Source organism: Aptenodytes patagonicus, chromosome 14, assembly GCF_965638725.1.
Source record: "Aptenodytes patagonicus chromosome 14, bAptPat1.pri.cur, whole genome shotgun sequence".
NCBI classification, from domain to species: Eukaryota; Metazoa; Chordata; class Aves; order Sphenisciformes; family Spheniscidae; genus Aptenodytes; species Aptenodytes patagonicus.
Window position 1 is genome coordinate 18,705,659 of NC_134962.1, and position 26,277 is coordinate 18,731,935.

General features: G+C 42.7%; 1 protein-coding gene and 1 non-coding gene across 7 annotated transcripts in view; both read left to right on the top strand.

Annotated features, from left to right (window-relative positions):
- Positions 1–623: 623 nt before the first annotated feature.
- TRNAE-UUC (transfer RNA glutamic acid (anticodon UUC)) lies at positions 624–695 on the top strand. Its single transcript has one exon. It is a non-coding gene; the product is annotated as a tRNA-Glu (tRNA).
- Positions 696–3,364: 2,669 nt separating this feature from the next.
- RBM39 (RNA binding motif protein 39) overlaps positions 3,365–26,277 on the top strand; it is a 33,386-nt gene continuing 10,473 nt past the window's right edge. Inside the window, exons 1-12 of one of the 6 annotated variants that reach the window (XM_076351983.1) lie at positions 3,365–3,415; positions 7,743–7,805; positions 9,667–9,716; positions 13,398–13,592; positions 19,109–19,174; positions 19,283–19,336; positions 20,794–20,911; positions 21,535–21,687; positions 22,255–22,392; positions 23,998–24,063; positions 24,989–25,193; positions 25,398–25,475. In XM_076351983.1, coding sequence (XP_076208098.1) covers positions 7,755–7,805; positions 9,667–9,716; positions 13,398–13,592; positions 19,109–19,174; positions 19,283–19,336; positions 20,794–20,911; positions 21,535–21,687; positions 22,255–22,392; positions 23,998–24,063; positions 24,989–25,193; positions 25,398–25,475 — 1,174 coding nt within the window. In that variant the 5' untranslated portion in view covers positions 3,365–3,415; positions 7,743–7,754. Of the gene's footprint in view, positions 3,416–3,976; positions 4,255–7,742; positions 7,806–9,666; positions 9,717–11,197; positions 11,256–13,397; positions 13,593–19,108; positions 19,175–19,282; positions 19,337–20,793; positions 20,912–21,534; positions 21,688–22,254; positions 22,393–23,997; positions 24,064–24,988; positions 25,194–25,397; positions 25,476–26,277 lie in introns of those variants that run through there. The other 5 variants (XM_076351985.1, XM_076351984.1, XM_076351986.1 and 2 more) reach the window with 5 other exon arrangements.

The following is a 26,277-nucleotide window of genomic DNA, read 5'->3' on the forward strand; positions in this document are numbered from 1 at the left end:
CCTTGCACCTATTTCTGATAAGGTTGTTCTCAGTCAAAACTGGGTAGTCCAGTTGTTCCACCTTATTTTTTGATTGCTAGAATTCGTACAGAAGCACGTTCATGGCTGTTACCCAGTTTCTGTACCTTTTTAGGCCGGACTTCATTTCCTCATCCTCCCATTTGCCATTTCCTCCTCCTTCAGTTTTGTCAGCCGCCATCCCCACCTTTTAACTAAGAGAATTGCAATGGCTTAGGGAAGGACGAACCTAAATGTTGTGGGGTTTTGCACATCAGTCTTCTTCACTTAGTGCAAAAGCTCCCCTGTGACTTGATGAAGTGTCGGCAGCCCGACTCCTCCGCTCGCGGCCCCCACGACCCGCCCCCGGACGCCTGCCTGAGCCCTTCCCGGGGAGACCCTCCCGGCAACCCCCGATCCCGAGGGTTGGTGACTTCGTTCGGGCGCGTCCGCGGGGGGAAACGCGCCCAAGCGCGCCCAGCGCAGCCCCCGGGCGCGGCTGCCCGCAGCCTCTGCGGGGGGGGCGGGCCAGGCCGAGCGGGCCCCCCCGGCTCCTCGGCCGGCGGCGCGGGCGCAGGCGGGCGCCGCAGGCAGCAGGCGGCGCGGCAGCGGCACTGAGCGTGCGGTCCCACATGGTCTAGCGGTTAGGATTCCTGGTTTTCACCCAGGCGGCCCGGGTTCGACTCCCGGTGTGGGAAGGAGCGCTCCTTTTGCTTCCACCTACTTTTTTTCCCCCTCTTTATTCGTCAATTCTGCGAGCTCCCTTCCACCAGCCGCAGCGCGGGGTAACACCGACGACTCCCGCCCCCACCCCAGACCCTTTGCGCCTCCCCAGGAACATCCGTTAAGCAAACGCCCTGGCGCTTGTAGCCGAGTCAGGGACGGTGAAGAAACACCAGCGATGGCTGGCGTTCCCCCCACGGCACTGCAGTGAGAGCCAGTCTCTCCTACGGACCAAGCCATCCCACAACCGGGAAAACTTTTGTTAGGAAATGTGTTACTGAGAGCTTCCCACTGGCCTTCCCGTCAGCTCCAGAGGTGAATCCAGCCACGCGCGTAGCGACCGCGCCAACAGCCCTGCAGAGCTGAACGTCCACAGCTGATGGACAGACCTGAACGCCCATCAGCTGACTCGACGCCAGGGCAGCTCTACAATACACCAGGGCCGGTGCTGGACACGGAGCTCGTGCAGCTGCTTGCCAGTTGAGGTCCCCCGTTAGCCACCCCCACCCCGTCTGTAAGTACCCAGCCCTACGTGTGTTGGGTTCATCCTTCCTCCCACACCACCCGGGCATCAGCCAAGGGCGAGGGGTGTGTTAGTGGAGTAGACAAAAAAAGACAGGTCTGTGGACTCCTTCCAGAGCCCGGCTCCATAGGCAAACAATGGGAGAGAGAATCCTTGGCGAAATCCACCAACATGAGCCTAAGCACATACTTAAGTTGCAATCATATGATGAGGGAACAAGGAACACGGAGCTGGTTAGACCCGACCTTCGGGCGGCTGACGGGGAGCAGCGCTAACAAGCAGCAAGTGACAGCAGTGGGGTGAGGGACACGCAGCCAGTGCGGTGCCACAGGAGCAACCACAATAAACCTCATTTTGTCTGTGAGAAAATTATTAATTTTCTTTACAACCAACCTGTACAAAAAATATTAGGTTGGAATAGACCTGCTATAGTCATACTTTTTAAAAATTCTTAAACAGCTCATTTTCCCTAAATGTCCCAAACTCAATTAAGTTGACCAGTTCAGCTTACAAAGACTTGGAAACTCTGTGCAAGAGCTTCAGGATCTTTTTAGGCTATTAACATTTCAGGAACTTTGTTAGAAATGACATTAAAGGACACAGTAGCCTGGGAGTTTTGCGAAAACAGGTTTTCATTCGGAAATCCATGGGCCTGAGTTCTTATACCTTAATTGGCTTAAGTATTTCTATAATGCAATAGCAAAATTATCATTTCAGGAGGCAAAGTTTGTTTAGAACTTCTCTTTACATTGTTTCAGATTCGTAGGGCAAAAAAGAAATAACCTAAACCCCCCAGCCATTATTGCTTATCTTGTGCTGACTTCAGCAGGAAACCCACTCAATGTTATCTGCACTAGGTTGAACAATTGGACAAAACTTGCTGCATATTATTAGATTTAAATACAAATGAGCCATTTTGTGGGCTCCCAGGGGAAACAAAGCACTGCGAATGAGACAAGCGGCTTTTGTTTCACAAAACACTACTTACTTTCTGAGTTAAACCATTCAGCTTCAAGGCTCCAGCAATCTGCAGGGGCTTGGGCCAAAAGCCGCACCAGAACGCCAGGTCACTGGCAATTTAAGTTATACTTGGGACTATAGTGGCTAAAAAGCTGTCAGACAGTGGTGGCCCATTAAGGGGAGTGTAGTTGCTGGCAGAAGAGTACAGCCGTAACACCTTCAGATGATGTTACTCTTAATGAATCCTGTCTAGCCCTCAGCCAAAGGGAGGAAGGTCAGACCAATGGCGCTGTTAAATTGTCACATCAGAAGAATCAGTCGTGGAGGAACACAAACAATTTCACCCCCCTGCCCAATCTTTGACCTAATCTGCTCTATCCCTCTCTCCTACAACAAATAACAAGCTTGAAACAGCAAATCTTGAACGCTACCCCAGACCATCATCACCCATTTAGCCCAAGACAAGATAAAAGTATTTCAACAAGGTAAGCACGTAGGATGCTTCCTCCTGTGCTCTCAGGTTCCAGCATTAGCAGCTCAGGGGCTTCCTGACCCAGACAGGACTTACACTCTGTGTTTGTCACAACAGTTCAGTTCTTTTCACCTCTCGAGAAGGCAAAGGGCTTTCCTCCTTTGGTGTGAGATCCCCAACACGATTCTCAGTTGGCGCTGCCGCCCAAGACGTCGTGCTTTCGATGGAAATGTTAGCAGAAGGGTCAACTGGGATCTCAAGAAAGGTGTTAGTTTTCTTTCACAGCAAGGGTTAAGTTTCTTGGTGTAACAGATGTTGGTAGAAATCTGGACACAGGCGCCAAACGGCCCGTCTACACGGGACACACTCTTGTTATTCCAGCAACTGTACAGTGCAGTAAGCATTTAAGGAGCTAGGAGACTACAAAACCACTTACGGTTACGGGGTGCTCAAGACGGGGAAAAAATAACACTTTCCACAGCAAATACATCTAAGCAGGGCAAGACAGCTGTGTGCGGCCAGGAGAGCGGCTGGGGCACACGGCAGAGAAAAAGCTGGGGAGAGGAGGAGTTGCAGCAGGTTCGCTGGAGGGCGAGGGACCGGGACGGGGCTCCCCTGACCTGGGCTGGGCGCGAGGGCCCTGGCCCCCGGGAACGCCCCGAAGGATCCCGGAGGCCCCGAAGGATCCCGGACCTGGCTGCTCCCGAGCCAAAGGAGGGACGGAGGCGCCGAGCCCACAGGCAGGTCCTTCGAGGCCCGCAGGCCCGCTGCTGAACCACCACGCCGGACCGCGCTGGGCTCTCGGACGCGAGGCGGGCCCGCCGCCCCGCTCCGGCTGCGGGATGGCGCCCGCGGCCCCCACAGCTCCGCGGAGGCGCCCGGGGGAGCCGGGCCCGGGCGGGGCGACGGCCGCAGCGCCCCACGCCTGCCAGGGAGGGGGCTCGGAGGCCCGGGGGCGGCGCGGGGCGCCGGTGCCGCCCCGGCGGAGGGGCGGGCGGCCCCGGCGGCGGGGGGGGGGGGGGGGGGGAGGCGGGGGTCAGCCCCCGCGGGTCACCTTTGACCTTCCCGCCGCGCCCCGGGCGGGCGCGCGCGCTCTCGCGAGAGCGCGGAGGCGCGTGACGGCCCCGCCCGTCCGCCCCAATCTCGCGAGCGTTTGAGCAGCCGCTTCCGGGCGCGATGTCTCGCGAGAGGCGGCGGGCGCGGGCGCGCGGGGCCTTGTCTGGCCCTGCGTCTCGCGAGAGCCCCTGCGCCGGGCGCTGGGCGCCCCCGTGCCGCGCGCGGAGCCTGCCAGCAGCGAGACGCGGCGGGCGCCATTTCGGGGAGCAGCCGCCGCTGCCAGAGCCGGGGCCCAGCCCGGGTCCGGGGACCGCCCGCCACGGTCGCGCCGCCCCTCGCCGCCTGCCGCCCTGGGGCTGGCCGAGCGGCGCCGTCCATCTGAGGTTTAGACGCCTGGAGAGGGCTCCCGAGCCCTCGGGCCCGTCCTCCACCCTCAGCGCAGCCAGCGCCGGAACCGGGAGCCGCCGCTGCCGCCGCTGGACCTCGGGCGCCCGAGCGAGGACAGCACCCGCCCGCGGCGCAGGTAACTGCCGGGCGGGGGGGCGGACCCCGCCGCTGGGCGAGCCGCGGCCTGGCCTTGGCCTGCGGGCCGCCCGGGAGGCCTGCGCCCCTCCCGCCGCCGCGGTCGCCTCTCTCCGGCTGGCCGGCCCTGTGCCTCGCCCTAGACGGCCGCCGCTGCCGCCACCACTCCCACCCCCACTCCTCTCAGCCCCGCCGGTGTCTGCCCTGCGCCTCCCTGGGCCCGGAGCGCCCGGCGGGCTGCCCCCGCCCCGAGGCCGCGGCCTGGCCGTGCGGGGTTTGGGTTGTTCCGACGGCTGCGCCGCGGGCGGATCCGCTGTCCCCGCCGCGGCGTTGTCCCTCCCCGACTCCCCCCACGATGGCGCTGTGCCGAGCGACCAGCCCTGGCCGGCGCGGGGCTCCGGCCCTGCTGTCGCGGCCGGAGCTGACAGGGCCCGGGCGAAGCGGCGGGGAGCGGCGCCGGGGCTGTTTACGTCGGAAGACGGGGCGGGGAGCGGCGGGAGGCGGGGGAGCGCCGGGCCGCCGCGGGCGGGCGGCTCTCGGGGCTCGGCAGCCGGTGGGGCGGGTGGCGCTTCGGCCGGGCCGCGCAGGGGCCGAAGGTCTCTGGAGGGTGCGGGTAAGGTGCGGTGCTCGGAGGAGGTCAGGAGCCCCAGCAGAACGGGGCGGGTCTGTTCTAGCGCAGCGGCGTGTTTGAGAACCCGAACTCGTGAAGTTTCGGTCGCGTAGGGAGTGTGCGGAGGATCGCGGGTGGGAACCTGGATTGCGGGTGGGAACCTGCTGCGCAGGGGCGCGTGTGCTGCCGAGAGCGGAGCTTCCCTCCCGAAGCGTCGGCGTGCTCGCTAAGCTTCCCTGATGCTTTTCCGGGAGGCTTCTTGCAAAGCAAGAGTGGAGTTGTCATTTCTTGGAATTTCCAGAGCAAATGATTTCGAGGAGAGGGCCTTTTTAAACTCCTTTTACGTGGCAAAAAAAGGTGAAATCTGCCTTCCAAATACTGGCTAGATCAGTAGTGGTAAATTTCATGTCCCTTTAGGTTTTCTGTAGACCTACAGAGTTTCAGGTGTGGTTCATTCCTTGTTTTGATGTTTTGGGGGTTTTTTGTTGTTGTTGTTGTTTTGTTTTGTTTTGTGGTTTTTTTTCTCTACAGAGTTGTTAGGCATATGCAGCTTTTTTTGAGCAAGCTGAAAGGTTTTTGTGAAAATTATTTTGAGCTTCTTCAGTGTTTAATGGAAGATACTTGAAAATACGTCATGATTTTCTACTCCTTCTGAAATTAATAAGGACTCTTATTTGTGATTTTTTTTTTTTTTTTAAGAATAACTTTTATATGTACCATCATTATATGCGTTACATGAATTACAAAGTTGGTAGTAGGTCTGTGTTACATGAACAGAAGGTATTCTGGTAAAAACATGGTATTATACCAATGAAAGTGTTTTGTACAGAGTACAAAGGGCACAGATTGCACGGGGTGAGACCAAAGGTCCATGTAACTCAGGATCTTGTCTGTGATGCTGGCCAACAGTAAATGCCTAAGAAAGACTAGAAACGCAGGGCAATTGTACAGCAATACTTCTCTCTGTGTGCTCTTAGTCGTCAGCTAGTTGTGGTTCAGGGTCACAAGGCATCTCTTTGTTTAATGAAAAGCTTTTTCTGTAAACTTTTGTGCTTTTTTGTTTTGGGTTTTTTGAACACTGCATGTGGTTGGTTTTTTATTTTCTTTGTTAGCATCCACAGTGGTCTGTAACAATGAATTCCATGGCTTAATGCTGTGTGAATAAGGACCTTTGTTTTGAACCCACCGGATGATAGTTCATTCACTCCTATTATTTGGGTGAATGCAGTAATAGTCAGTCCCTATTCACTTTTCCATGCCACTCATGATTTGGCGGTCCCTCTTATGGCCGCCATCCCCCCCCTTTGGCCACCCCTCTTAAGGATGAAGAATCCCACCCCAGGTGTAGCTGGATATGTTAGCTAAATTACACATATGAAAATGTAATTGTGGGTGGGAGTTGTCACCGGTGGGAATTTTCTTGTAGAATCCTGGGTTTGGCCTGGTGCTTTTTCATGGTCCTTAATCATACTGATGTACTTGTTCATACCAACTACTGGTGGAGCAGCGGTGGGTTAAATTCTGTGCATGTATGTAATGACTTGAAAAGCTGAATGCAAGTGCTCTAGTAAAGAGTAAAATTGAGACATTACACATAAGGATGATTATAGTTGTAAGTGATAGTACTATAGACCAAGAGGTAATAACTTGAAAATGAGGTTAGCGTGCCTCGGTTAAGTAATTGAGTATGAACTTCCAGGTCTCTGATATTGCTAAAGGGTTATGTTTTACTCTTGCTTGTATTAATGGGTGATGGTCAAATGTGGGTGGGGGAGTGACTTGATTCTTACATGTGGTGCAGCTCTGGTATAATATTCTCAGTTATGAGGTTATGAGTGAACAGCTTAAAGGATCTTGAAATGTTGGAGCGATTTCATTTCACTGGCCAAGTCTCTGGACAGCACAGTTTCTGCAGCAATGCCTGTGACTCAAGGTGCAAGGATTAACCTGTATGATTAAAAATCCATTTTATGGCACGCATGCAGGAAAATCTTCACTCCTGGGCTGTCTGACTTGGATCTAGAGGCCTGGCCATTTTTGAGTTTAAGAAAGAAAAAGGAGAGAAAGTGTTTTATTAAGAGATTTGAGGAAGTTGAGTCTCTATACTTTAATGCAGAGAGTCTTGAGAGATTCTTAATAGCATACCTGCAGAGGGAAAGGAAATCAAATGTCAGAGGGATTCAGAGTATAATAAACACAAAATTACATTAGGGGGTTGAAGTTGAAAAATAAGAGGAACAATTAAAAAAAAAGTTTGTGGTGACTAGTGTTACATGGCATGGTGGATCTTTTTTGTCTGAAACCTGAAGTTCCAGACTGGATGGATCTTGTGTATGCTTTAGTAGCTCTTAATGCTTGAATCATAACTGTTTCCTCTGTGGCCCCCATTATGCAGGAGGCTGCATTTCTTAAAGGACCATAGCGTTCACTTTAAGTCTTCAGATTAGTAAATGTGATGGTAGCAAATGCTAGGAAGCTGTGCGCAGGTTTGCCTGAATGTTTGTTCTGTGTTCTTTACATATCTCTCGAGTCCTTTGGTCAAGCTCTAGTACTTCTCAAGATGGCCACCAGACCTGTGTTTCTGTATCATAAATGATCTGTGCTCTTTGTTTTGAAAGAAATAGGTGGAATACCTCTGGGGTTTCCTCTGGCTAATTGTGTTCAATAGCATTTTGTTGTTCGCAGCTATAATTGCTTTGTGTCACATTCTTTATCATCTCGCTGGGCAAAGCTTCATTCCAGTTCTTGTTGGAAATGTCTTCTGAGACACTGCTCTGTGAATTTGAGCCAATGCAGTGATGGCCTCTTAAGCAAAAGCCTTTGGAATATAAAGCACAAGGGTGTTTTCCGTCTCAGGTGGATTTTGCTTCTTCTTTCAGGTGTCCTGAAAAATGGCTGATGATATTGATATTGAAGCAATGCTTGAAGCTCCCTACAAGAAGGTGAGAAAAATGTGCCAGTGAGGTCCCGTTTACCTTAATTTAGCATTATTCATGAAACTACTGCTGAACTGTAAACTAACATCCCTGGAGCCCTCATGATTTATCTTATTGGAGATGCATTACATGTAACTTACAAGTAAATATGTACTGTTAATGTAATTATATTGTGCAGTAGTTTCACTTCAGCGTGATGAATAAATGCCCATCTATCTCTCTTTGTAGACTTGCCTAACGATATCTCACCTCTACTCCCATGAATTCACCTTTGATTCCAGTGTGAACTGTCAATCATAAGGTAGTAATTGAGTGACGTATCGCTGTACCGTGGTCCCCTAGGTTTAAAAAAAAAAAACAACAACAACAACAAAAAAACCCCCAACCCAAAACCAACCAAACAACAACAAAAAAAAAAGCAAAACAAAAAAAAAACCCCCAAAAAACCAAGAAACCAAAAACCTCTCCTAAAATTGCCAGGTCCAGTTTGGTATAGCAACAAGGTGAATGCAGTGGTTTGGGAAAACAGCAGGGTTCCAAGAATAACCTTTTCACCAGTCCCATGGCAAGTAAATATTTGAACAGTCTGCTCAGTGCAAGAAGAGTGAGACTTGCTTTTAATGCAGAAGACTGGTGGTGGTTAATCTTTTAACAGGGCAGATGGAAATCAATTGCTGAGTGAACGAATTTACGGAAATTCTTGGATCCCTGAATAGAATGTTCTTAGCAAGTAAAAGACAGTATCACAGTCTGCGGTGTCATTCTAAAATAAGCTCTTGTATTCTTCTGTCCTAGTTGTTTAATTAGGAAATGTCAATTTTTATGCAAAAATTTTATCAATTAGCGTAGTGATGTCTTTTACCTAAACCAGCAGCAAATGAATACTGTCTTTTTTTGGTTTTCACCAAATGGTGGTGAAGTGTTAACATTATGCATGCTTTAGCACTGGTTTCGCAAGAAATGTATATTAAGTTTAAGTTGCTTAGGAATTGTACTTTTGATGTAACTGATGTGATTAAACTGTAAAGCAAGTATACAAATTTATATAGCAGCTATTGTTAGTCTATTCTGCAGTGTTATTACAACCATGTCGTGAATTTTGGATGAGCATTTGTAAGTTTTAAGTGGTATATTTAGTTTATGTAATATTTAGCAGTTACATTAAAATCTTGAAGAGAAATTTGTAAATTGTTATGTTAAAATTCTTGTGTCCTGGTTTAACATGGATATTTTCCATGTAAACAGGTATGGAAATAGGGAATGTTTAGGCTGGACTGGTGGATTATTGATGACTTTCTTGGGAGTCGACGTTACTAAAGCAGTGTGAATCCCTGTTTGCTTCAGGGCGAGATGTGTGACAGAGGTGACATCAAGCTCTTACAACCCTTCAACGAAAATGAGCGAAGATCTCGGGAATGGCATCGGTCACAGGAAATCCATAGTGGCTGGCTGCTAGCGTAGCCACTGGGGCTTAGGCAGAGATGTAGCCTTGGTACTGATCAGAGGGGCACACAAACACAAACCTGAAACTTCCTCTTACATTTTATAGAAATAACATTTAACCACTTGAGTGCTGAATTCTACAGGATAACTTGCTCTCTAAACCATGTAAGGAAGTATCTACAATTTAATATACACTTTTAAATGATGTAAGTCTTGTATTTTGTAATTGTATGACTTAAACTTAAGCAGCAAAGTGGTTAAACATGCCTACCTAAATTTTTAAAGCTTTCCACATTAAACTGTAAATAAGTAATTTAGTATTAAAATTTGTTTTGTATTTTCTTATTCCTATTCCCATTACCCTTTGACCACTTGAAATGTTTCCACTTCGTCCTCACGATGTTCTTCTATCAACCCTGCTTAGGATGAGAACAAATTGAGCAGTGCCAATGGCCATGAAGAACGCAGCAAGAAGTAAGTATTTTCTCAATTCTCTACATTTGGGGGGAGGCTGCTGATTTTTGTAAATTTCCGAATGCATGTCAGTAGTGTTTAGGGAAATAAAATGGAAAAGCTTGATACTTGCAATTGCTGCAACTGCAGCAATTATGAAATTTTCTTTTGTTTACAAATGTAGTTACGCCCTTGTCACTGATGTCATCAAAGTTGTGGAAACATTTAATGTTAGCATCAGATGAAAATACAGGCTTGGTAGTTTCAGCATATTGAATTTCTTTTTTGTTGCTTTAGCAATGCAATAGATTTTGCATTTAAAAAATGTATTTCGTGTAGAATTTTATGTGATTTGGAACAATGCAAAACATTTAAAGATACCACTGCTTTCTTGAAAAGGTTTAGGGTGTTGGATCACCTCCCTCTATTCCCCCTCGCCTTTGAAAATGTCTAAATTTCTTGTTTCTAATTTAAATTTTATAAAACTATAGTATAACCTTTTTAAAGAACCAGAGTACAAGCCCACTTTCTTCAGGAAGCGTAGTTCCAGGGTCTGAACACCTGCTGATGATGCAAACAGTCTGGAATCAAATGAGAAATTTGAAGAAAAATGCCTTGCATAAGAGTCTCTTAAATACCCCAAATAAGTGGAAGGTTTTTAAGTCTGTAAAATAAATTCCTTACCTTACAAGCATCATTTGGTGATGAGATAGTTGATGTAGGAAGAATAATTATGAATATGATAGTTGAGTAAACAGTAACCAGTGCGTTTTTGTAATATACAGCTAAGTTAAGAAGTCGGCACATATGCTGTTGTCATCTTCTGAAATCATACAGATGAAATGCTGAAGGGATCCAAAGAACATTTCTTCCCAGGTGTATAAATATTTGGGAAATGAGAAGTCCAATTCCAATGATAGACTTTATGCTGGAATCTAATAATCTAAAATTGATTATACCTTATATCTGCGTTCTAAACAATACTGTGAACATCATTCTCATTTTAAATAGAGACCCCTAAAACCCCATCAAAAGCAGCTGCTCCCAATATTTTTAAGTTCTGAATTTTTATTGCTTTAAAATACATATATATGGCATGTAAAACCCTGCTTTTATCTGGATGGCTAGTCTCAAAATATAAACTGGGATCTGAAAGAAAAGCAGTGGTTTTAGAACTGGTTCTGACCTTGGTTCATGGTAGAATGATAAGAATACTAGAACGTATTTCAGTTCATTTCCTTAGTTGCTGTAACCTCGCTAAGACTAAAGCAATGACATTTGTTGCCTTTCTGCCCATGGTCCCATTTTCAGGTTGGACCTGTATGCTCCGAGTTTGTATTTCTAATTCAGAAAAACAGTAAACTAAGTTTAGAAAAAAATTATATTATTGTAAAATAGAAGAAAGTCAAGGTGTTTTGCTACTCTTAGTCTTGCAATGTTATTTGCTGTGTGGAGTTTCACCTTTTTTCCACTTTCCTAATTGTACCCTCATGTCTGTTCAGAAATGCTGCTCCTGTGGTATCTCACCATTTCAGTTTTCGAGTTAGCAATTGCTAGAAGGTTAGTTATTCTTGTACTGCAGTTCTCTGATAGTATGAAGCTTTTTGTCTCAGAATTTTGATTTGATACAGCTGTTGTTCCCCTAAATTTTTAAAGAATGAACCACACCATTTTGTATGTGACTTGCGACAGTGTAGTCTGTTGCTGAAGACTAAGGTGTGTATAGGCTTTACAAGACTTCTTGCTTTGCTTATCAATTGTTTGGAGTGTCAGTGTCTAGAGGATATTCTTTCTTTACTTCAGTTGGACAATACTGAAAAGAAGAATCAAACTGTCAGGAAAACCATAATCCGCAGCAAACATCAGCAACTAAAAAATAACAGATTCAGCGTGCAGCTTTCAATAATTGTCAAATCATACTAAATTTCTGTTTTAGAAATTGGAAGGATTAAGAATCTGCAATTTTACTAGCTGTCTGTACTGTATGTCCAGTTTAATCATGATTGGAAGGCAGAATGTGGATCTTGACTGTTAGGAGTCTTTGCATGCAAAGAGGGTCCAGCTCACAGCTGGATAGTGAAAAGTTGCTGTCTTTACTGAAGACTAGCTGCAGTTATTAGTTACTGGTAATGGCCAATATATTGAGATACAGGTAGTATTTCTGGAGCTATTACGATAGTGTTTGAGGGTTTTAACTTAGGGAGATACTGGTAAGTGATGGATCCTAGGAGGGAGAGACTGTGTCTGCTTAACTGTCACAAACTGCATTACAGTAGGAAGTGTGGTTAAGTGATATTGATGCTGATCATTCTGGATTTCTGAGTGGTGTCATCTTATCAGAGATTGTGAAGCTTCTGAATATCGGGTTTTGATGCGGCAGCTTCTCTGTCCATACAAAAACATTAGAGAAACTGGTGGGGTATTGTAGATAAGTAATCAATTAAAAATGAAATATTCCAGTTTTTAAAACCAAATCACAAAATGTTTCTCTTGAGAGATAAATACTAAGATAGTTTTAACAGGTCTTCCTAGGTGGAGAATGGAGAGCAAAAGCTGCTAATGATTATTAGGCTCAGTTAGATGTGGTAGCTGAGAGATTTTTACTTTAGTAATTGAAACTAACTAGAAGTCTTACTTTCTATGGCCATGTGTAAACTAACAGGGATGAACTTTTTTAAAAAGGGGGGTGGTGGCATAGAAAGTCTTTAAGTGTATGAGTGACCACTTTGATAAAAGATGGTGTATGCAATCAGAAGGCCCAAAAGGAGGAGAGGAAAAATTCAATAGCAAAGGATGTTTTGAATTTCAAAAGTTTAGCAGCAAAGTTGGTCATTCCCAAAATTTAGTTTGAGGTGAATTACTGTCTTAAGTAATTGCTTGAGCATCTGTTTAACATGTGTTTTATGTATACATACATATAGAATTTAAAAACTAGGAGACTGTAAATTTTTATGATCCAAGCCTGAGCGAGAGTGGAAAAAAAATAAATTGCAAATAACCCAAAAGTAGTCTGTCAAGAATGGAATAGTGGCTTACTGGTTTTCAGATATGAGGTATAATTGACTTACAGATTTTGAAAGTTTAAATATTCTAAGTAAATGGTTAAAATTATGAAGATCTGCAGTTTGCCCCAAACCTGTAAGAGCCGCAGACTTAGAAACGCAAGTGGCTTATGGGTGGGAGTAGCAAGTAGGAAGCAAAACTCTTAGGCAGTGTGTTAAGACTGATGGCAGGGAAGTATCAAGAAAAAACAACCTTCCTTTCCCTCAGACTTGCCTCTTCCTTTCTATTTTTATTGTGTTTTGTTTTACTTTGCTGTAAAAATATAATTTATTCTTGGCATCTTGATGGTGTATTTAAAGGGTGTTTGAAAGATACATGAAGTACCGCATTTAGTATGTACTAGATCTAATGCAGGAAATATCTTTTCAGTCCTTTTACTCTTCCTGGAAGCATTCTTTAGTGATTACAAAATTTAAAATAAAAAAGTGCTTTGAAGCACTTTATATTGCTCATGATGAATTTTAAAAGATTGCTGACATGCTTAACCACCCATTTAACAAAAGAAACTTGTATAAATACCAACAGGTAGAAACTTCTTCCTATCATGTCTGTGACCTCAGGTTAGAGGAACTGTGGAGTGTGAGGTAAATAATAACACTGAGCTACATGTGTAACCAAAGTTGTATTTTTCTTTCTCAGGAGAAAAAAGAGCAAGAGCCGAAGTCGAAGCCATGACAGGAAGAGGAGCAGAAGTAAGGAACGCAAACGGAGCCGAGATCGGGAAAGGAAAAAGAGCAGAAGCCGGGAAAGGAAACGGAGCAGAAGCAAAGAACGCAGACGCAGCCGTTCTAGAAGTAGAGATCGCAGATTCAGAGGCCGCTATAGAAGTCCCTAGTAGGTTATTTATGTAGAGTTGCATGTGTGCTGCTTCAGTGTATGATGTGGAAGCTTAAAAGTTTCAGTCTCTGCTTTCTAAATTGGTCACTAATCATCTCAAAGAAGGTGAGAGGTTAAGGTTGAAGAGTGTCAATAAATACGGAGTGATAAAGAGGAGGACAGTAATGTATCCAGTTCCTCCTTCTAGTTTTCATTCTTACCAGAACACAGAAAGATGCAAAAGCAAGTGAAAGAATGTGTACAGCTGACTAGAAAACAAAGTTAATCACAAAATTAAAATAACGAGCAAGTTTTCTACATGTCCTAACTATCTTCAGTATATGAACCTAACGGTTCAACTGTCAAAAAATGAATAGTAGTCTATGACTTTGGTTACAAGCTCATAAAACCTTCTGCTTGTGTTACTAAAGGTTTTTACTGGGTTGCTGGTCTTAAACACTTACTGCATAAACACCTCCTCTGTTTATGCATCCAAACTGGAAGCGTCTTGTCTTAGTAATGCCCATGCATTGCATATTTGCCCTGCTTTTTCTCAGACTTGTTTAGAGGCTGTGGAAGAATTCTTCAGTTCCTCTCAGATCTTTGGCTTGATAGAACTTCTGCTATAGGTAGTTCCTGACTAGTTGTAAATCATTTCTCAAAAACCATTTTTTCATCGGTGTTTATTCTATGTTCTGCTGTTTTGTATTCCTGCCCTCCCCTTTGCTCCCCATCACCTCTTTTTGCCTTCAAAGAAGCAGAAAAACAGTGAGAACTGGGCTGCATGCTTGGCTTTCATTGATTACCTAAGGCTGCTGTTTGTGTCTGCTTTTGTCCAGGTCTCATCCCAACTGTTGTCAAATTTCAGACTGCAAGATCATGTCAGAAGCAGGCATTTGAAAAGGATGTATTTTTTTAATCATGGCATGTAATGTCATCTGCGATGGAGAAATCACTCTCAAGATGTTTGAGAAGACAGTGTTTACCTTCTGATAAATTGCAGGCTTCTACAGTTTTCTGCACATGAATTGTTTCCTAGGTGGCTGGGTCCCAATCCAGGGAATGCATTCCTTTTGGTACTCTTGAAATGCAAACAAAAAATGCCTGACGTCTCAGGGTCTCATTTTGTACTAAGTCACCTGGATGTTGGTGTTTTCATGATGAAAACATACTGCAACTCCTGGCTCTGCTAAGATGCAGTGGCATCCTGTGCTTCCATCAGTCCTGTGTACTTGGGGATCATAGAGCATACCAGCCCTGCTTTTACTTTGTCTCAAGTATCAGGCCTGTCAGAGCCTCTGTAAAGCTGCTCTGGGCTTCGGCTCTGAAGATTTCAGTTGTGCACAGTTGGCATGCTTTCTGCAGCTCTTTGGCACCTGTAAGATTATGGTAGATAGTTGGGTTGTGCCAGTGCCACTGTTGTGGCTCCAGACTGCCTCGTAAACAGAGGACCACGATCAAGATCTTCAGCCTTCCGTATGTGGAGCCTGCCAGTCTTCTCACCTCCAATGTGGTGTTGCATGGAGAGGATGTCCTTCATCTCATCACTTGGTTGGGGGTTGCTGCATTCTCCTAGCTGTGTTGGAGGATTTTGTTCTTTGTTTTTCCTGTTGTCGCTGGGTGAGAAGGTTCTTCACCTGGAGAAATTTGGGAGTTTCAGTGTTCCTGTCTTCCAAAATAATTTCCTCAAGTAGAGGTTGAAATTATGGACATTACAACAATAACCATGTCTGTTTTAATGCATCAAGGTATGTTGTGCCAGGAAGGTAAAATTACGAGGGATCTTTTTCATTGTTCTGATACTCTTCCATAGCTGTGCTGGGCAATTTCTCTGGTATTGAGAGACAGTGAACAAAAAGGCGAGATAATCTAATATCCCCTGAGGATACAAGGTTGTGCTTATTGGTTTGGCAGTGTTGTGTTCCCTGCTCTAGTTGCTGAATTGTTGCTTTCATTTAACCAAGTAGAATTTTAGTGTTTAAAATAGTTGAGTGGAAGACTGGTATAGGGCAACTACGTGCATCCCAGAGGCATTGGTACTGACTGTTGCATAGCCAGAAGTTGGCCATCAGTTGCTTCTAGGTCATAGATGATGCTCTTGAAGTGATACACATGCTAATGCGATTCCAAAATTCTAGTTTTGGCTCACAAGGTGCCAAAGAGAAGGACCTCAGAAGATATGAGGGAGAACAAGTCTTCATTTCCCGTTCAGGACTCTTCAGTGCAGAGACTCGCCTTTGAAAGCTGTATAACGGGCTTTTGGGGAGACACAAGTTCTGGAGGTGAAGCCTCCTGCATCACCAGCCTCCTTTGAATCAGATACTTTTGGATCTACCAAAAATGGTGCTTCCATATGAAGAAACAGTCTCTGTAGCAGTGCCATCAGCTCAGCGTTTCAAAAGTAACTACCAGAATGCTCTTGCTGGCTGGAGAATTTGAATCTGGAATCCCACCTTGTGGGGCTGTTCAGACAGTTTTGAGTTCACGTTACTGCAGGCAGTGGTGTAGCTGACTGCAACATCTAGTTCAAAATGCTTTGTGGCTGAATCTTTTTTTTTTTAATATTATTTTTTACTCTTCTTCCTCGTGATCTTTCTCATTTGCTTTATAAAGGCACCTTTTCAAGCTAACGTCTCTAAACTGAGATGTTTTTGCTGTGGGGGGTGATGTGGAAGTGTTTCTGCAATAATGAGAAGAGAAAGTCTAGTATAGGTAATTCTGAAGGAAAAGGAGAAGAGTGTGCCACAGAGAACCTGAGGACTTTGAATTTGTCATCTTTAAGCATGAGATAGTGATTAAATGTTTTAATTTTTTAAAATTGGGTGACTGGCTTGCATTGCTTAGTGTTCACAGGGTTTTTTAATGTTACTCTTCTCGTGTATCTTGCCCCTTAAGTGTTTTACAGTTACATTATTAGGTCTGTTGAGAGAAAGAACTTGAGTAAGTATTCTTGCTCAGATATCTGTCTGACAAATCCCAGCTACTTCTAACGTACAGTAGAAGTCACTTAGACTGTCCTGTTGCTATTCTTGAACCAAGAATTTGGGGAAAGCTGCTGGGAAAACAGGGTTATTACATGAGAACTGAAAGTTCGTTGTGATTCTCCTGGACTTTGTTAGCCAAAGCTTGCCTTTTCTGAGACTCTTTTGTTGGAGTCTTGGATATGACTGAGCAGGTGAAAGCTGATATTTTACTGGCTGTCTTCTGACCTGACTGTTCTTGGGCCATGTGGTATCACGTAGGTTTAGGAAAAAGTGTTCCTAGCTGTGCTTTGGCTATACACAGGACTTAGTGTGTTTGGCTTATGAAGAAGGTAACCACTAGACATAAAGACAAATTGCTTGTGACTCGGTGCTTCCATACATGATAGCAGGAACTGAGCAACAATTGCAGAGTTCTTATGCAGTAGGAGGAAGGAAGAAAATTTCCCTGAGACCTAGAGCTTTACAAGCAAGACTCCTTAGAAAAACTCAAAGAAATGCATCCTGCAGAATACTGTTGGATCTTCAGAAGGTAACTTGGGCCATCAGCTTGCCCCAGGCAGTTTTCTGCTCAGTCTGTTCCAGTGGTCTGTTATGGCTTTAGTTTGCTGGTCTTCTTTTAATGTTTCTCCCATGTAGTCATATAAGAAAGATACTACTTATTTGTCAAAATTGAAAATGGAAAAGAGATTTTTGGAGTTGGGTGGTGTGGTGTTTTTTTTTTTTCCCCTCGGAAGTTGTGCATGTATTTGAAAACTGTTACTGTGTATCTTCTCAGGTTTTTTTTCCATTAGGTTTAGACGAACACTTAAAACATTTCTTTTGCTGTTTCCTTAAAAACTCATGTTCTTGATTATTGACCATCATTTAGTTGGTCTTCATTTTAATATTGTGGAGTCACTGTAATTGGTTTGTCTTGCTGCATTTAATTCAAATAGAGAACACCATGTTCTACATCAGGAGATGTGAAGATGCAAGGTAATCTCATCTCTGATAAGAAGCCAGCCTCTGGAATTAGTACCAACATTCCCAGATGCAGCTTTTGGCAGTATGTGTCATAGACACCGGAGAACCTGAATGGACGCTCTCAGCAGTCATTTGTCTGAACTTGAGTAGGAAAAGGAGTAATTTATCCTAGGAAAAAGAAGTCTGGTTTTGATCAATAGCGATCTCATCTCAACATGTGCCTGTTTATGTCGTATTTTCTCTTAATAAGTAGTTATTTCTCTTCATAAGTAGTTTCTAAATGGTCTTTTTTCTTTATTTTTTTTCCAGTGTTATACAGGGCCATATTTCCCTTGCTTTAACCTGGCCAGCACAGTTTTGGATCTTGGCCCACTACTTCAACCTGTGTCATGACATGTTTAAAAATGGGCATCCTCCTCCTTGTTGTGGATGCTTGTTGTGGATAGAGTTTAACTATAAGCATTACTGCTCCACTGAGTAGCAAGAAGACGTTTATCAGACAAATTGGTTGGCTAAATTGACTTAGTGAAAGACTACTTAATGCCTTCAGACTGCTGTGTCTTTCAGGGTGTTTTCACATCAATTTAGTCACAGCAGAAAGAATCAATTCTGTGCAGATGGGAAGACAAACCCCCTAGCATTCAGTCTGTGCAGCAGTGCCTCTGCCGTTTGGTGGATATACAGGAAGAACGTTAACAGGTGTTGTTCTTTGCCTTGTATCTACAAGGATATCAAGTTCAGGGAGAACATGATAGGATGAATCTTACTATTCATGACAGTGTCTGTTACCCTGTGCCACAATAACTAGCAAGAGAACTGTCCTTAACGTGGAAGCAATGGGCAGATTGCCATTTGTTCTAACAGCCTTCGTGAAGCCTGGAGAACTAAAATTAGATTCAGCCAAGAGATTGGATTCCTTCTGTGGTGATATGTCTATATAAGGTTAACTGCTGGTTTAAATGGTTCTGTGTTTTGATGTCCATTAAGAACTTTAAGTAAAGGAAGCTGCATTTACGTATTCGTAGCACTTCAGTGGCTAGAGCTGAGACAACATTAGTGAATGCGTCCCTTGCAGATGTCTGCAGGGAGCTACTTTGGTTTCCCCTTGAAACCTTCAGTTTTAAAATGTTGCATTTGAGTAAATAGTCCTGCCAGCACCACTTTGCTCAAAACTCTGAGGCTGAGTTCCAGGCCATTAATGTACTACTTTGCGGTCATCAGTAGGGTGTCCACATATACGTGTGGACAAAAAAAGTGTAAAGAAGATTACAGCAATAACTGTAGCTCAGAATATTTTGCACATACAAATGTGCCATGTCTGGCTGGCTCATGATTCAGTTCTTCCTTGGAGTCCTGCATATTCTGGCATTTTGCGATGCAGATGAAACTGAGCAGGGAGCATATTCTGTGCCTTTTGGTTTGGAGTGCTGCACGTTGCTTATGCATGCTATGGGTGCTGCTAATGGAAAATGTTTACAAGACCAGGTGCAAGGGTGGGTGAGCACTTGCAATGTGATGTGACTACAGACAGGGAATCTTGAATTCAGGTACTCTGGTGAGTAATGTCTGTCTTTGCTTTTGCCGTAGTTCTGGTCCAAAATTCAACAGTGCCATCAGAGGGAAGATTGGTCTGCCTCACAGCATCAAATTAAGGTTTCTGAGTTTTCTCTACTTTTTATTGTATCATTAATAGGTTTTTGTTTAAAATCAAACTGATATATTTGAAGGCTTTCTTATAGTCTTGTTGATATCTCTTTATAGCAGACGACGCTCCAGAAGCAAAAGTCCCTTCAGAAAAGACAAGAGCCCTGTTAGGTAGGAATTTTTACACGTGGTGGGGTTTTTTTGGTTTGGGTTTGTTTGGTTTTTTTTGTGTGTCCAATTGACATTGGAAAAGTAACGGTGAAATAACGCATGACTGCTTGCTCTCCAGCTTGTATTCACAAGTAATGCTGGAATTCATTCAGAAAGCCCATGAGAGGAGAGCACTGAAAATACGTTGCTTTCTCCCCATGTCATAAACTATCTCTTCCCTCCCCATGACAGTGTACAATTGTAAATAATGTCAGTTTGCAAAACATGTCTTGCTTTGCTTTTTGTGTTTCTGTATTCTCAATCTTCTTCCTGTTAATTGTGATTTAAATTAGCTAGCTTTTCTGCTAAATCTTACTTTAATAATCTTAAGTACAGAATGGAAAAGTACTGTACAAATGCTTCTTTTTCCTATTCAGTATGTATTGATGTTATTTGTAGAGAAGCCAGGTACCTTTGAAATCCAAGAGGTGCTTATCCATTTTTAGGCTTCTCATTTAAGGGAATTGGATTTAGATAGCTGCTAATGAGATTATTCTCTAAATTAATGCACTTAAATTTAACCAATCTTGCTGTGTTTCTTTTAATTATTAGCAAACTCTTACTGAGATAATTTAGTTTAAATTTTTCTTGTGTATTCTCAGTAATTTTTTTTAATATTTATAAAAATATAAATACATATTACGTGACTGGAAACTCAGTCCGGGATCCAGCATGCTAATTCTGTCCTGTACTTAAGTATAAGTCAAATTTTTTTAGATTTGAAGCTTTAACACCTTCAAAGTGGTGCATCTAATTTCAGCTAATGATCAGTATAGAAATAAAATTAATCTAGTGATTCTGGTGTAAAGGATGAGAGTAATTATTCACTATTCATACTTTTTTTTATGGGTTAACAAGCTGAAACCGTAAAATGAGGACTGGGAATTCTTCTTGTATAGATGTCAGTATTGTTTATGCAGTGGCTGTAGTGACTCTGAAGTGACTGGGTAGATGTAAGATTTTAGTTTGCAAAGCCAAAAAAAAAAAGTTTGTACTACTTGTCTGAGAGTTCAGACAGCTAGTCTGTGATCATTAATCCCGTTTTCCTTTGTTTTCCTGTCCTTTCATCTCATCTTTTTGACTGCAAGCTCCCTAGTGGAACTGTTACCTGTTCTGGACAGTAGCAAAATGGCACCTCTGTTTAGTTGGGCTTCTGTACTTAAAATACAATTTGCCAGTCATATTTAATGCTTACAGTTGAAACAGGATGTTTAGTCATGTTAAAGAAGTAAAAATATTATATTAATATTAGGTATTCCCTTCAGTTCTTGATCCTGCCTTTTTTAATATGGCAGGTGTTTTTTTCCCCCATCAGACTTTGAAGTACTGATTATTTAATGTTTCGTGCATGGTCCAGAGATGAGTTATCTTAATTCAGGGTTTTTTTGTTGTTTTTAACTGAACTTTTCTCTTTCCAGAGAACCTATTGATAATCTTACCCCTGAAGAGAGGGATGCTCGAACAGTATTCTGCATGCAGCTGGCTGCAAGAATTCGACCGAGAGACCTGGAGGAATTTTTCTCTACAGTAGGGAAGGTAATTAATAGGGAGATTAAAATGATTCTGAGTACTTCCTCAAGCTGTCCTAGTACAGGATTGATATTCTGCAGAATTGTAGTCAAGTGGCTTTCTGGAGCTTCCTATATGGGTTAAAGGGGGGGGTGAATGATGACCAACATTCTTAAAGGCTTTGAACATGAAAACTTATCAGGAGTTCATTGTTCAGCATGTGATGTGATGGAAAACATGGCAATGCAATTCTGATTCAAACAACTTCATTTTTCAGAAGTTTCAGTCTTTTGCAGATAGGTCTGCCAGTTACAGTGTGATTTAAAAATTAGTTCAACTTTTAATTCTGAAAAACTTTATTTGTTCCATCAGCTGTAAGTTTCTGGCTTAAAGCATTACAGTGCTGCAAGTATTCTATTGCCCCTGTTGCTGTAGCATACTACATTTGACTTTGAAAGGCAGCTTTTAATGCTAGCTTGCCTCTGGGATATGTTTGTTAAGGTAGCTTTATGCTACTCCAGATTTGCAGCATAATTACAAAGCCATTGGCTTGGCAAATAATCATCCGGTTATTAATACCTTTCTGAGAAATGGACTCCATTAGGTTTTTTTCCTTTATCTCTAACAGCATTTATATACTTGCCTTTCAGGTTCGTGATGTGCGAATGATTTCGGATAGAAATTCCAGGCGTTCAAAAGGAATTGCTTATGTAGAATTTGTTGATGTTAGTTCAGTGCCTCTGGCAATAGGACTAACTGGACAGAGGGTCTTGGGTGTACCAATCATAGTGCAAGCATCACAGGTAAGGAGTTGTAAACCTCATTTTTATTCATGTTGATGAATTTATTCTTTATCTTGCTGGAAAACTTACTGTTTGAAAATTTAGTTACCATTGAATGTTTGGAACCTTAACAAGAATGATTATTTAAGCTAATTATAAACGGACCTTTGTTTCCCATAGTTGACAGGCAAATTAAAGCAATTCAAAGTGATACAAATGCATTTTGAAAATACAGATGTTAAGAAAGTAGTAATAATGAAACCTGTAATAGCATTACAGAATTGTAGTATATATTATGTATGCTTTCCAGCATGTATAAAAAATAAAGTGTTAATTTACTAGATGCAAGCCAGAATTCTGCATGAAGTTGTTCAATTTGAAGGCTTTCGGGAGCTGTCTCTCTATACTTGGTCATGGCCTTGGATTTTGTAGATTTTAAGTTAAAGTCCGATGGATAGTATGCAGATTATAAAACAGCTTGTATTTTTTGATGAATCTGCTAGTTTTAATCTGGTAGATGTATACTGCTGATGTTAGAGTTTTTTTATCAAATTCTTACAGAAGGTTTTTCTTTTTTCCTTTTCTTAGGCAGAAAAAAACAGAGCAGCAGCAATGGCAAATAATCTGCAGAAGGGCAGTGCTGGTCCTATGAGGCTCTATGTGGGATCATTACACTTCAACATAACTGAAGATATGCTTCGAGGAATTTTTGAGCCGTTTGGCAGGGTAAATTTTAATTTGGCATGTTGTGTTACGCTAGTTTATCTGAAAAACCTAGGTTAGTTGTAGAGCACTCGCAGCTTCTGGAAATAATTCAGCTTCATACCTGCAAAACATTTGTTTCTTTTTCTCGCTCTTCTGTGTCTGTACATCCACAAGGCGCTAGAGACATAGTTAGTATTGGAGAACAAATGAGAACCTTGATTTGTGATGTGAACCAGTGATTTTGAATGGCAGGTCTTACGAAGGAAAGCTGAGAATTCAATGAGTACCTAAAATTACAAAACAAAACACCAAACAAAAAATCCCTATGTTACATCCTGCTTCTGCAGCTTGTAAATATCTCCCTCCTGCCATGTGATTGTGAATGGGGGCTCCATTTCACAGGTTAAAGCACAAAGCACAGAATCAGGTCTGAGTTCTGTTCACTGTGAGTGTAGTAGCTTCATCTGTTTCTGAGGATTTTTGCTTAAGTTTTAGCTCATGTTACTACCATGAACTAGCGGTGTGTCCCGTACAGCTCTGACACAGGCCCCTTTTCACTCCTGATCATTAGGCCTCAGTTTGTGGTGTGGTAATATGTTTTTGTAGAGAGAATTATGGAAGTGAGCAGATTGAATCTGAAGTTTCCAGTGGAGTCATAATAAATGTTAGCCCTACTGTGCTAACTAAGGTATCATGGGTATATCATTATTAGATAGGGGAAAAAGCAATATAGTTAATATTCTGCTTAATGGAAAAAAATAAAAAAATTATCAAGCCCATAGATGTTTTTTCATGCTATCTTTGGATATTAACCCTGCCTCATACATTCTGTAACAGTGCTTTTCAGATGCTTTATTCAGATTCAGTATGTGTATCCCTTTAATTCTGTTGTGCAAAAGCCTGGAAAATTGCAGCAGTTTATTAAATTTTAGTCTACGTGGCTGTTCTTGTTTCGTTTTCTCTCAAGGCCTGGCAGTAGAATTAATATAGTTCAGGAGGCTTACATGTAGAGCTGTGAAGGTTTTTCCTTCTCCTGTTTCCATATACTTCAGTCTTAAACTCAGTTCTTCCTCTTACTTCTGTGTTGCTGTCTCTTCCCAACACTATTTTATGGCTCACGGATGACTTACTGAATTCAAAACTTATTAGTAACTGTAAACTTCTAGGAGTTCCCGTATGCCAATAATTATTTTAAATATGCACCTTTTTCTTAAAGCCCCTGGTCAAAGCCACGCAAACTGCTTTTCTTACCTTGTAAAATGGAGTTTCTCAGGGTATGAGATGCCATGACTATAATGTTTCAGTTAGGATTTGATGATGTCTGCACGCTCATTGTCTGCTAGAATGTTGCATCAGGACCAAGCCTCTGCCTGTAGCTGGACTCAACATAAAGGATAAATTGTACATCGCCCTTATGTTTACCTCCTTCTGTTTTAGTATCAAAGTATGTATCTAGCTGCCTGTACGCTAATTTTGACTGGAGGAAGGAATGAGGAACTGACTAAAAAAATAGTGGTTTCACATTCATATATGTACATTTGGCAGGGCTGTGTTCAGGTTTTGTTTTGATATCTTGTGGTTTGTTCCAAAATGTCTGATAATAAGTAGTTTTATTCTTATTTTTAGATTGAAAGCATTCAGCTGATGATGGATAGTGAGACTGGACGCTCAAAAGGATATGGATTTATTACGGTATGAATAGAGTTGCCAGACTTAGACAATTTCTGAGTGTAACCTTCCCATTAGTAGTATAGCTTACTCTGCAATCTCTCTTAAGTCTCATCTTGGAAATGTCATGTTGCAGGACATGCAACAATGGCCTTTTTCTTTGTTTCTGCCAGTTCTCTGTGGGTATTGTGGTTGAATGCACATGTTTAGAATGGAATAGTATGCTTTGTGGCCAGTGCCCGGTAAAGCAATGCTGTCTTCTGCAGGCAAAGATACTAGTAAAGACTGGCACTCTCACAGTGCTGTGAAAATGATTGAATTTGAGCTTTTTAAGGGAAATAAAATTTTAGAGGCTAAAACTTTCCATTGAAAACGTCTTTCCTCTTTATCCTCAGATACGTAATTTTGTGAACTTGAGTTTCTTGACTGACCTGACAATTTGTCATGGAAAAAAAAGTCTCGGCTGGGACCTCTGGCACTTGGAGACAAATGAAACCAAACTAACTATATAGCTAATATTTGATTGTTTTAACACTGACAAAATATTTGTATATTTTATTTGATGTTATGCAGCATAAAGCAGAACATCTGTTAGGAGTAGCCAGTAAATGCATGGCAGTTACAAGGTTACAAAGGAAATGACTCATTCGTGGAAAGTGTTGAAAGAGAACCGCAGCCATGATTTCTGTTGATTGCAATATGTAGATGCTCTAGCTTCAACAATAATGTATATTTACATATATTCTTACCTAAATATGAGAAAGTAAATATCCAAACTTGTGTGTTTGGTTTAAATGGAAAATAAGGAGCACATTTAAGTTAGCTTGTAGCTACTGTTATCTTTAAATTTAGTGTTTCTCATGTTTATGTAACTGGATATTGCATACAGTAGAAGTGTTGTTGAATCCTGTAGGCAGTATTACTGAATTTATATTTTTCCAATCTACAGTTCTCAGACTCTGAGTGTGCCAAAAAGGCCTTGGAACAACTCAATGGATTTGAGCTGGCTGGTAGGCCCATGAAAGTTGGACATGTAACTGAGCGCACTGATGCTTCCAGTGCTAGTTCATTTTTGGACAGTGATGAGTTGGAACGGACTGGAATTGACTTGGGAACAACTGGTCGCCTTCAGTTGATGGCAAGACTTGCAGAAGGTATGTGTGATGATTAATAGGAAATGTGTGAAAACACAGAAGTTTGCAGAATTTGAATTAGTACACCCCACAGAATATTATGTGAAATGCATGGAATGGTATTTTTAAGCTTTTGGCAATAATAAGATTTCTGATACTTCTGTTACTGCATTCCTAACTGAGTGAAAGGCGCTTGCTACAAGGCACGTTCATATTCTATTCTAGGTACTGGTTTGCAGATTCCCCCGGCTGCACAGCAGGCTCTGCAGATGAGCGGATCTTTGGCATTTGGAGCTGTGGCAGGTAAGAAATGATGACCTATTTATTTTTCAAAACTACTTTATGCTTTATAATTTTGAGACAAGAGGTACTTACTTTTGTGATCTTTTAAAATGAGAACATAGGTATTACAGCATGTTTTACAAACTAAAACGTTGCAAATCCATGAGCAAATAAACAGTGACAGTATATGACAGCTTTGATGGGCGTGATTCACTTTGCATTATTTTTGGCAAATATGTTGTAGTTCACTTAATTCATCCCAAGCCTTCATCTCTTTACCTTTACTATTCCCTGTACTAATGGGGACTTTCTACTGCAGTGTAAATGCTGACTGTTAAAAATGGCAGGCTCATAATTGGAAGGGGATTGACCCTTCTGAAAAAACAGAGCTGTACCAGGGGCAAGAAGGTTATTAGGACTTTATGGGGAACATGGCAACTAAGACTGCAGTAGCGTTAGGTTTATGCAGTGTATGTCCTGATGAGGAAGGACACACTATGTCAGGGAATTTGTGTGTTGCTTGGAATTGACTATAGTTTGTGTGTTCTGCAAGTGGGTATGTTGGAAGTGTTACTGAGACTTCATTTTGTTGTGAGAGGGAATGAGGCTGCGGATATGACTGCTGCTGCTAGTTCATAACTGGCCTAAACAGCAAACTGTTCGAGAGGACTTCAGAAGTAGAGCAATGAGTAACTTCCTGTAGGAGATTAGGAATTTACAGAGTGGAATTTCTTCTTGTTATTTTTTATTAATATAAGAACAAAGGGCATGAACCTGTCATAGCAGTAGAAAAGACTTGAATGTCACAAGTAACTAGATGCTG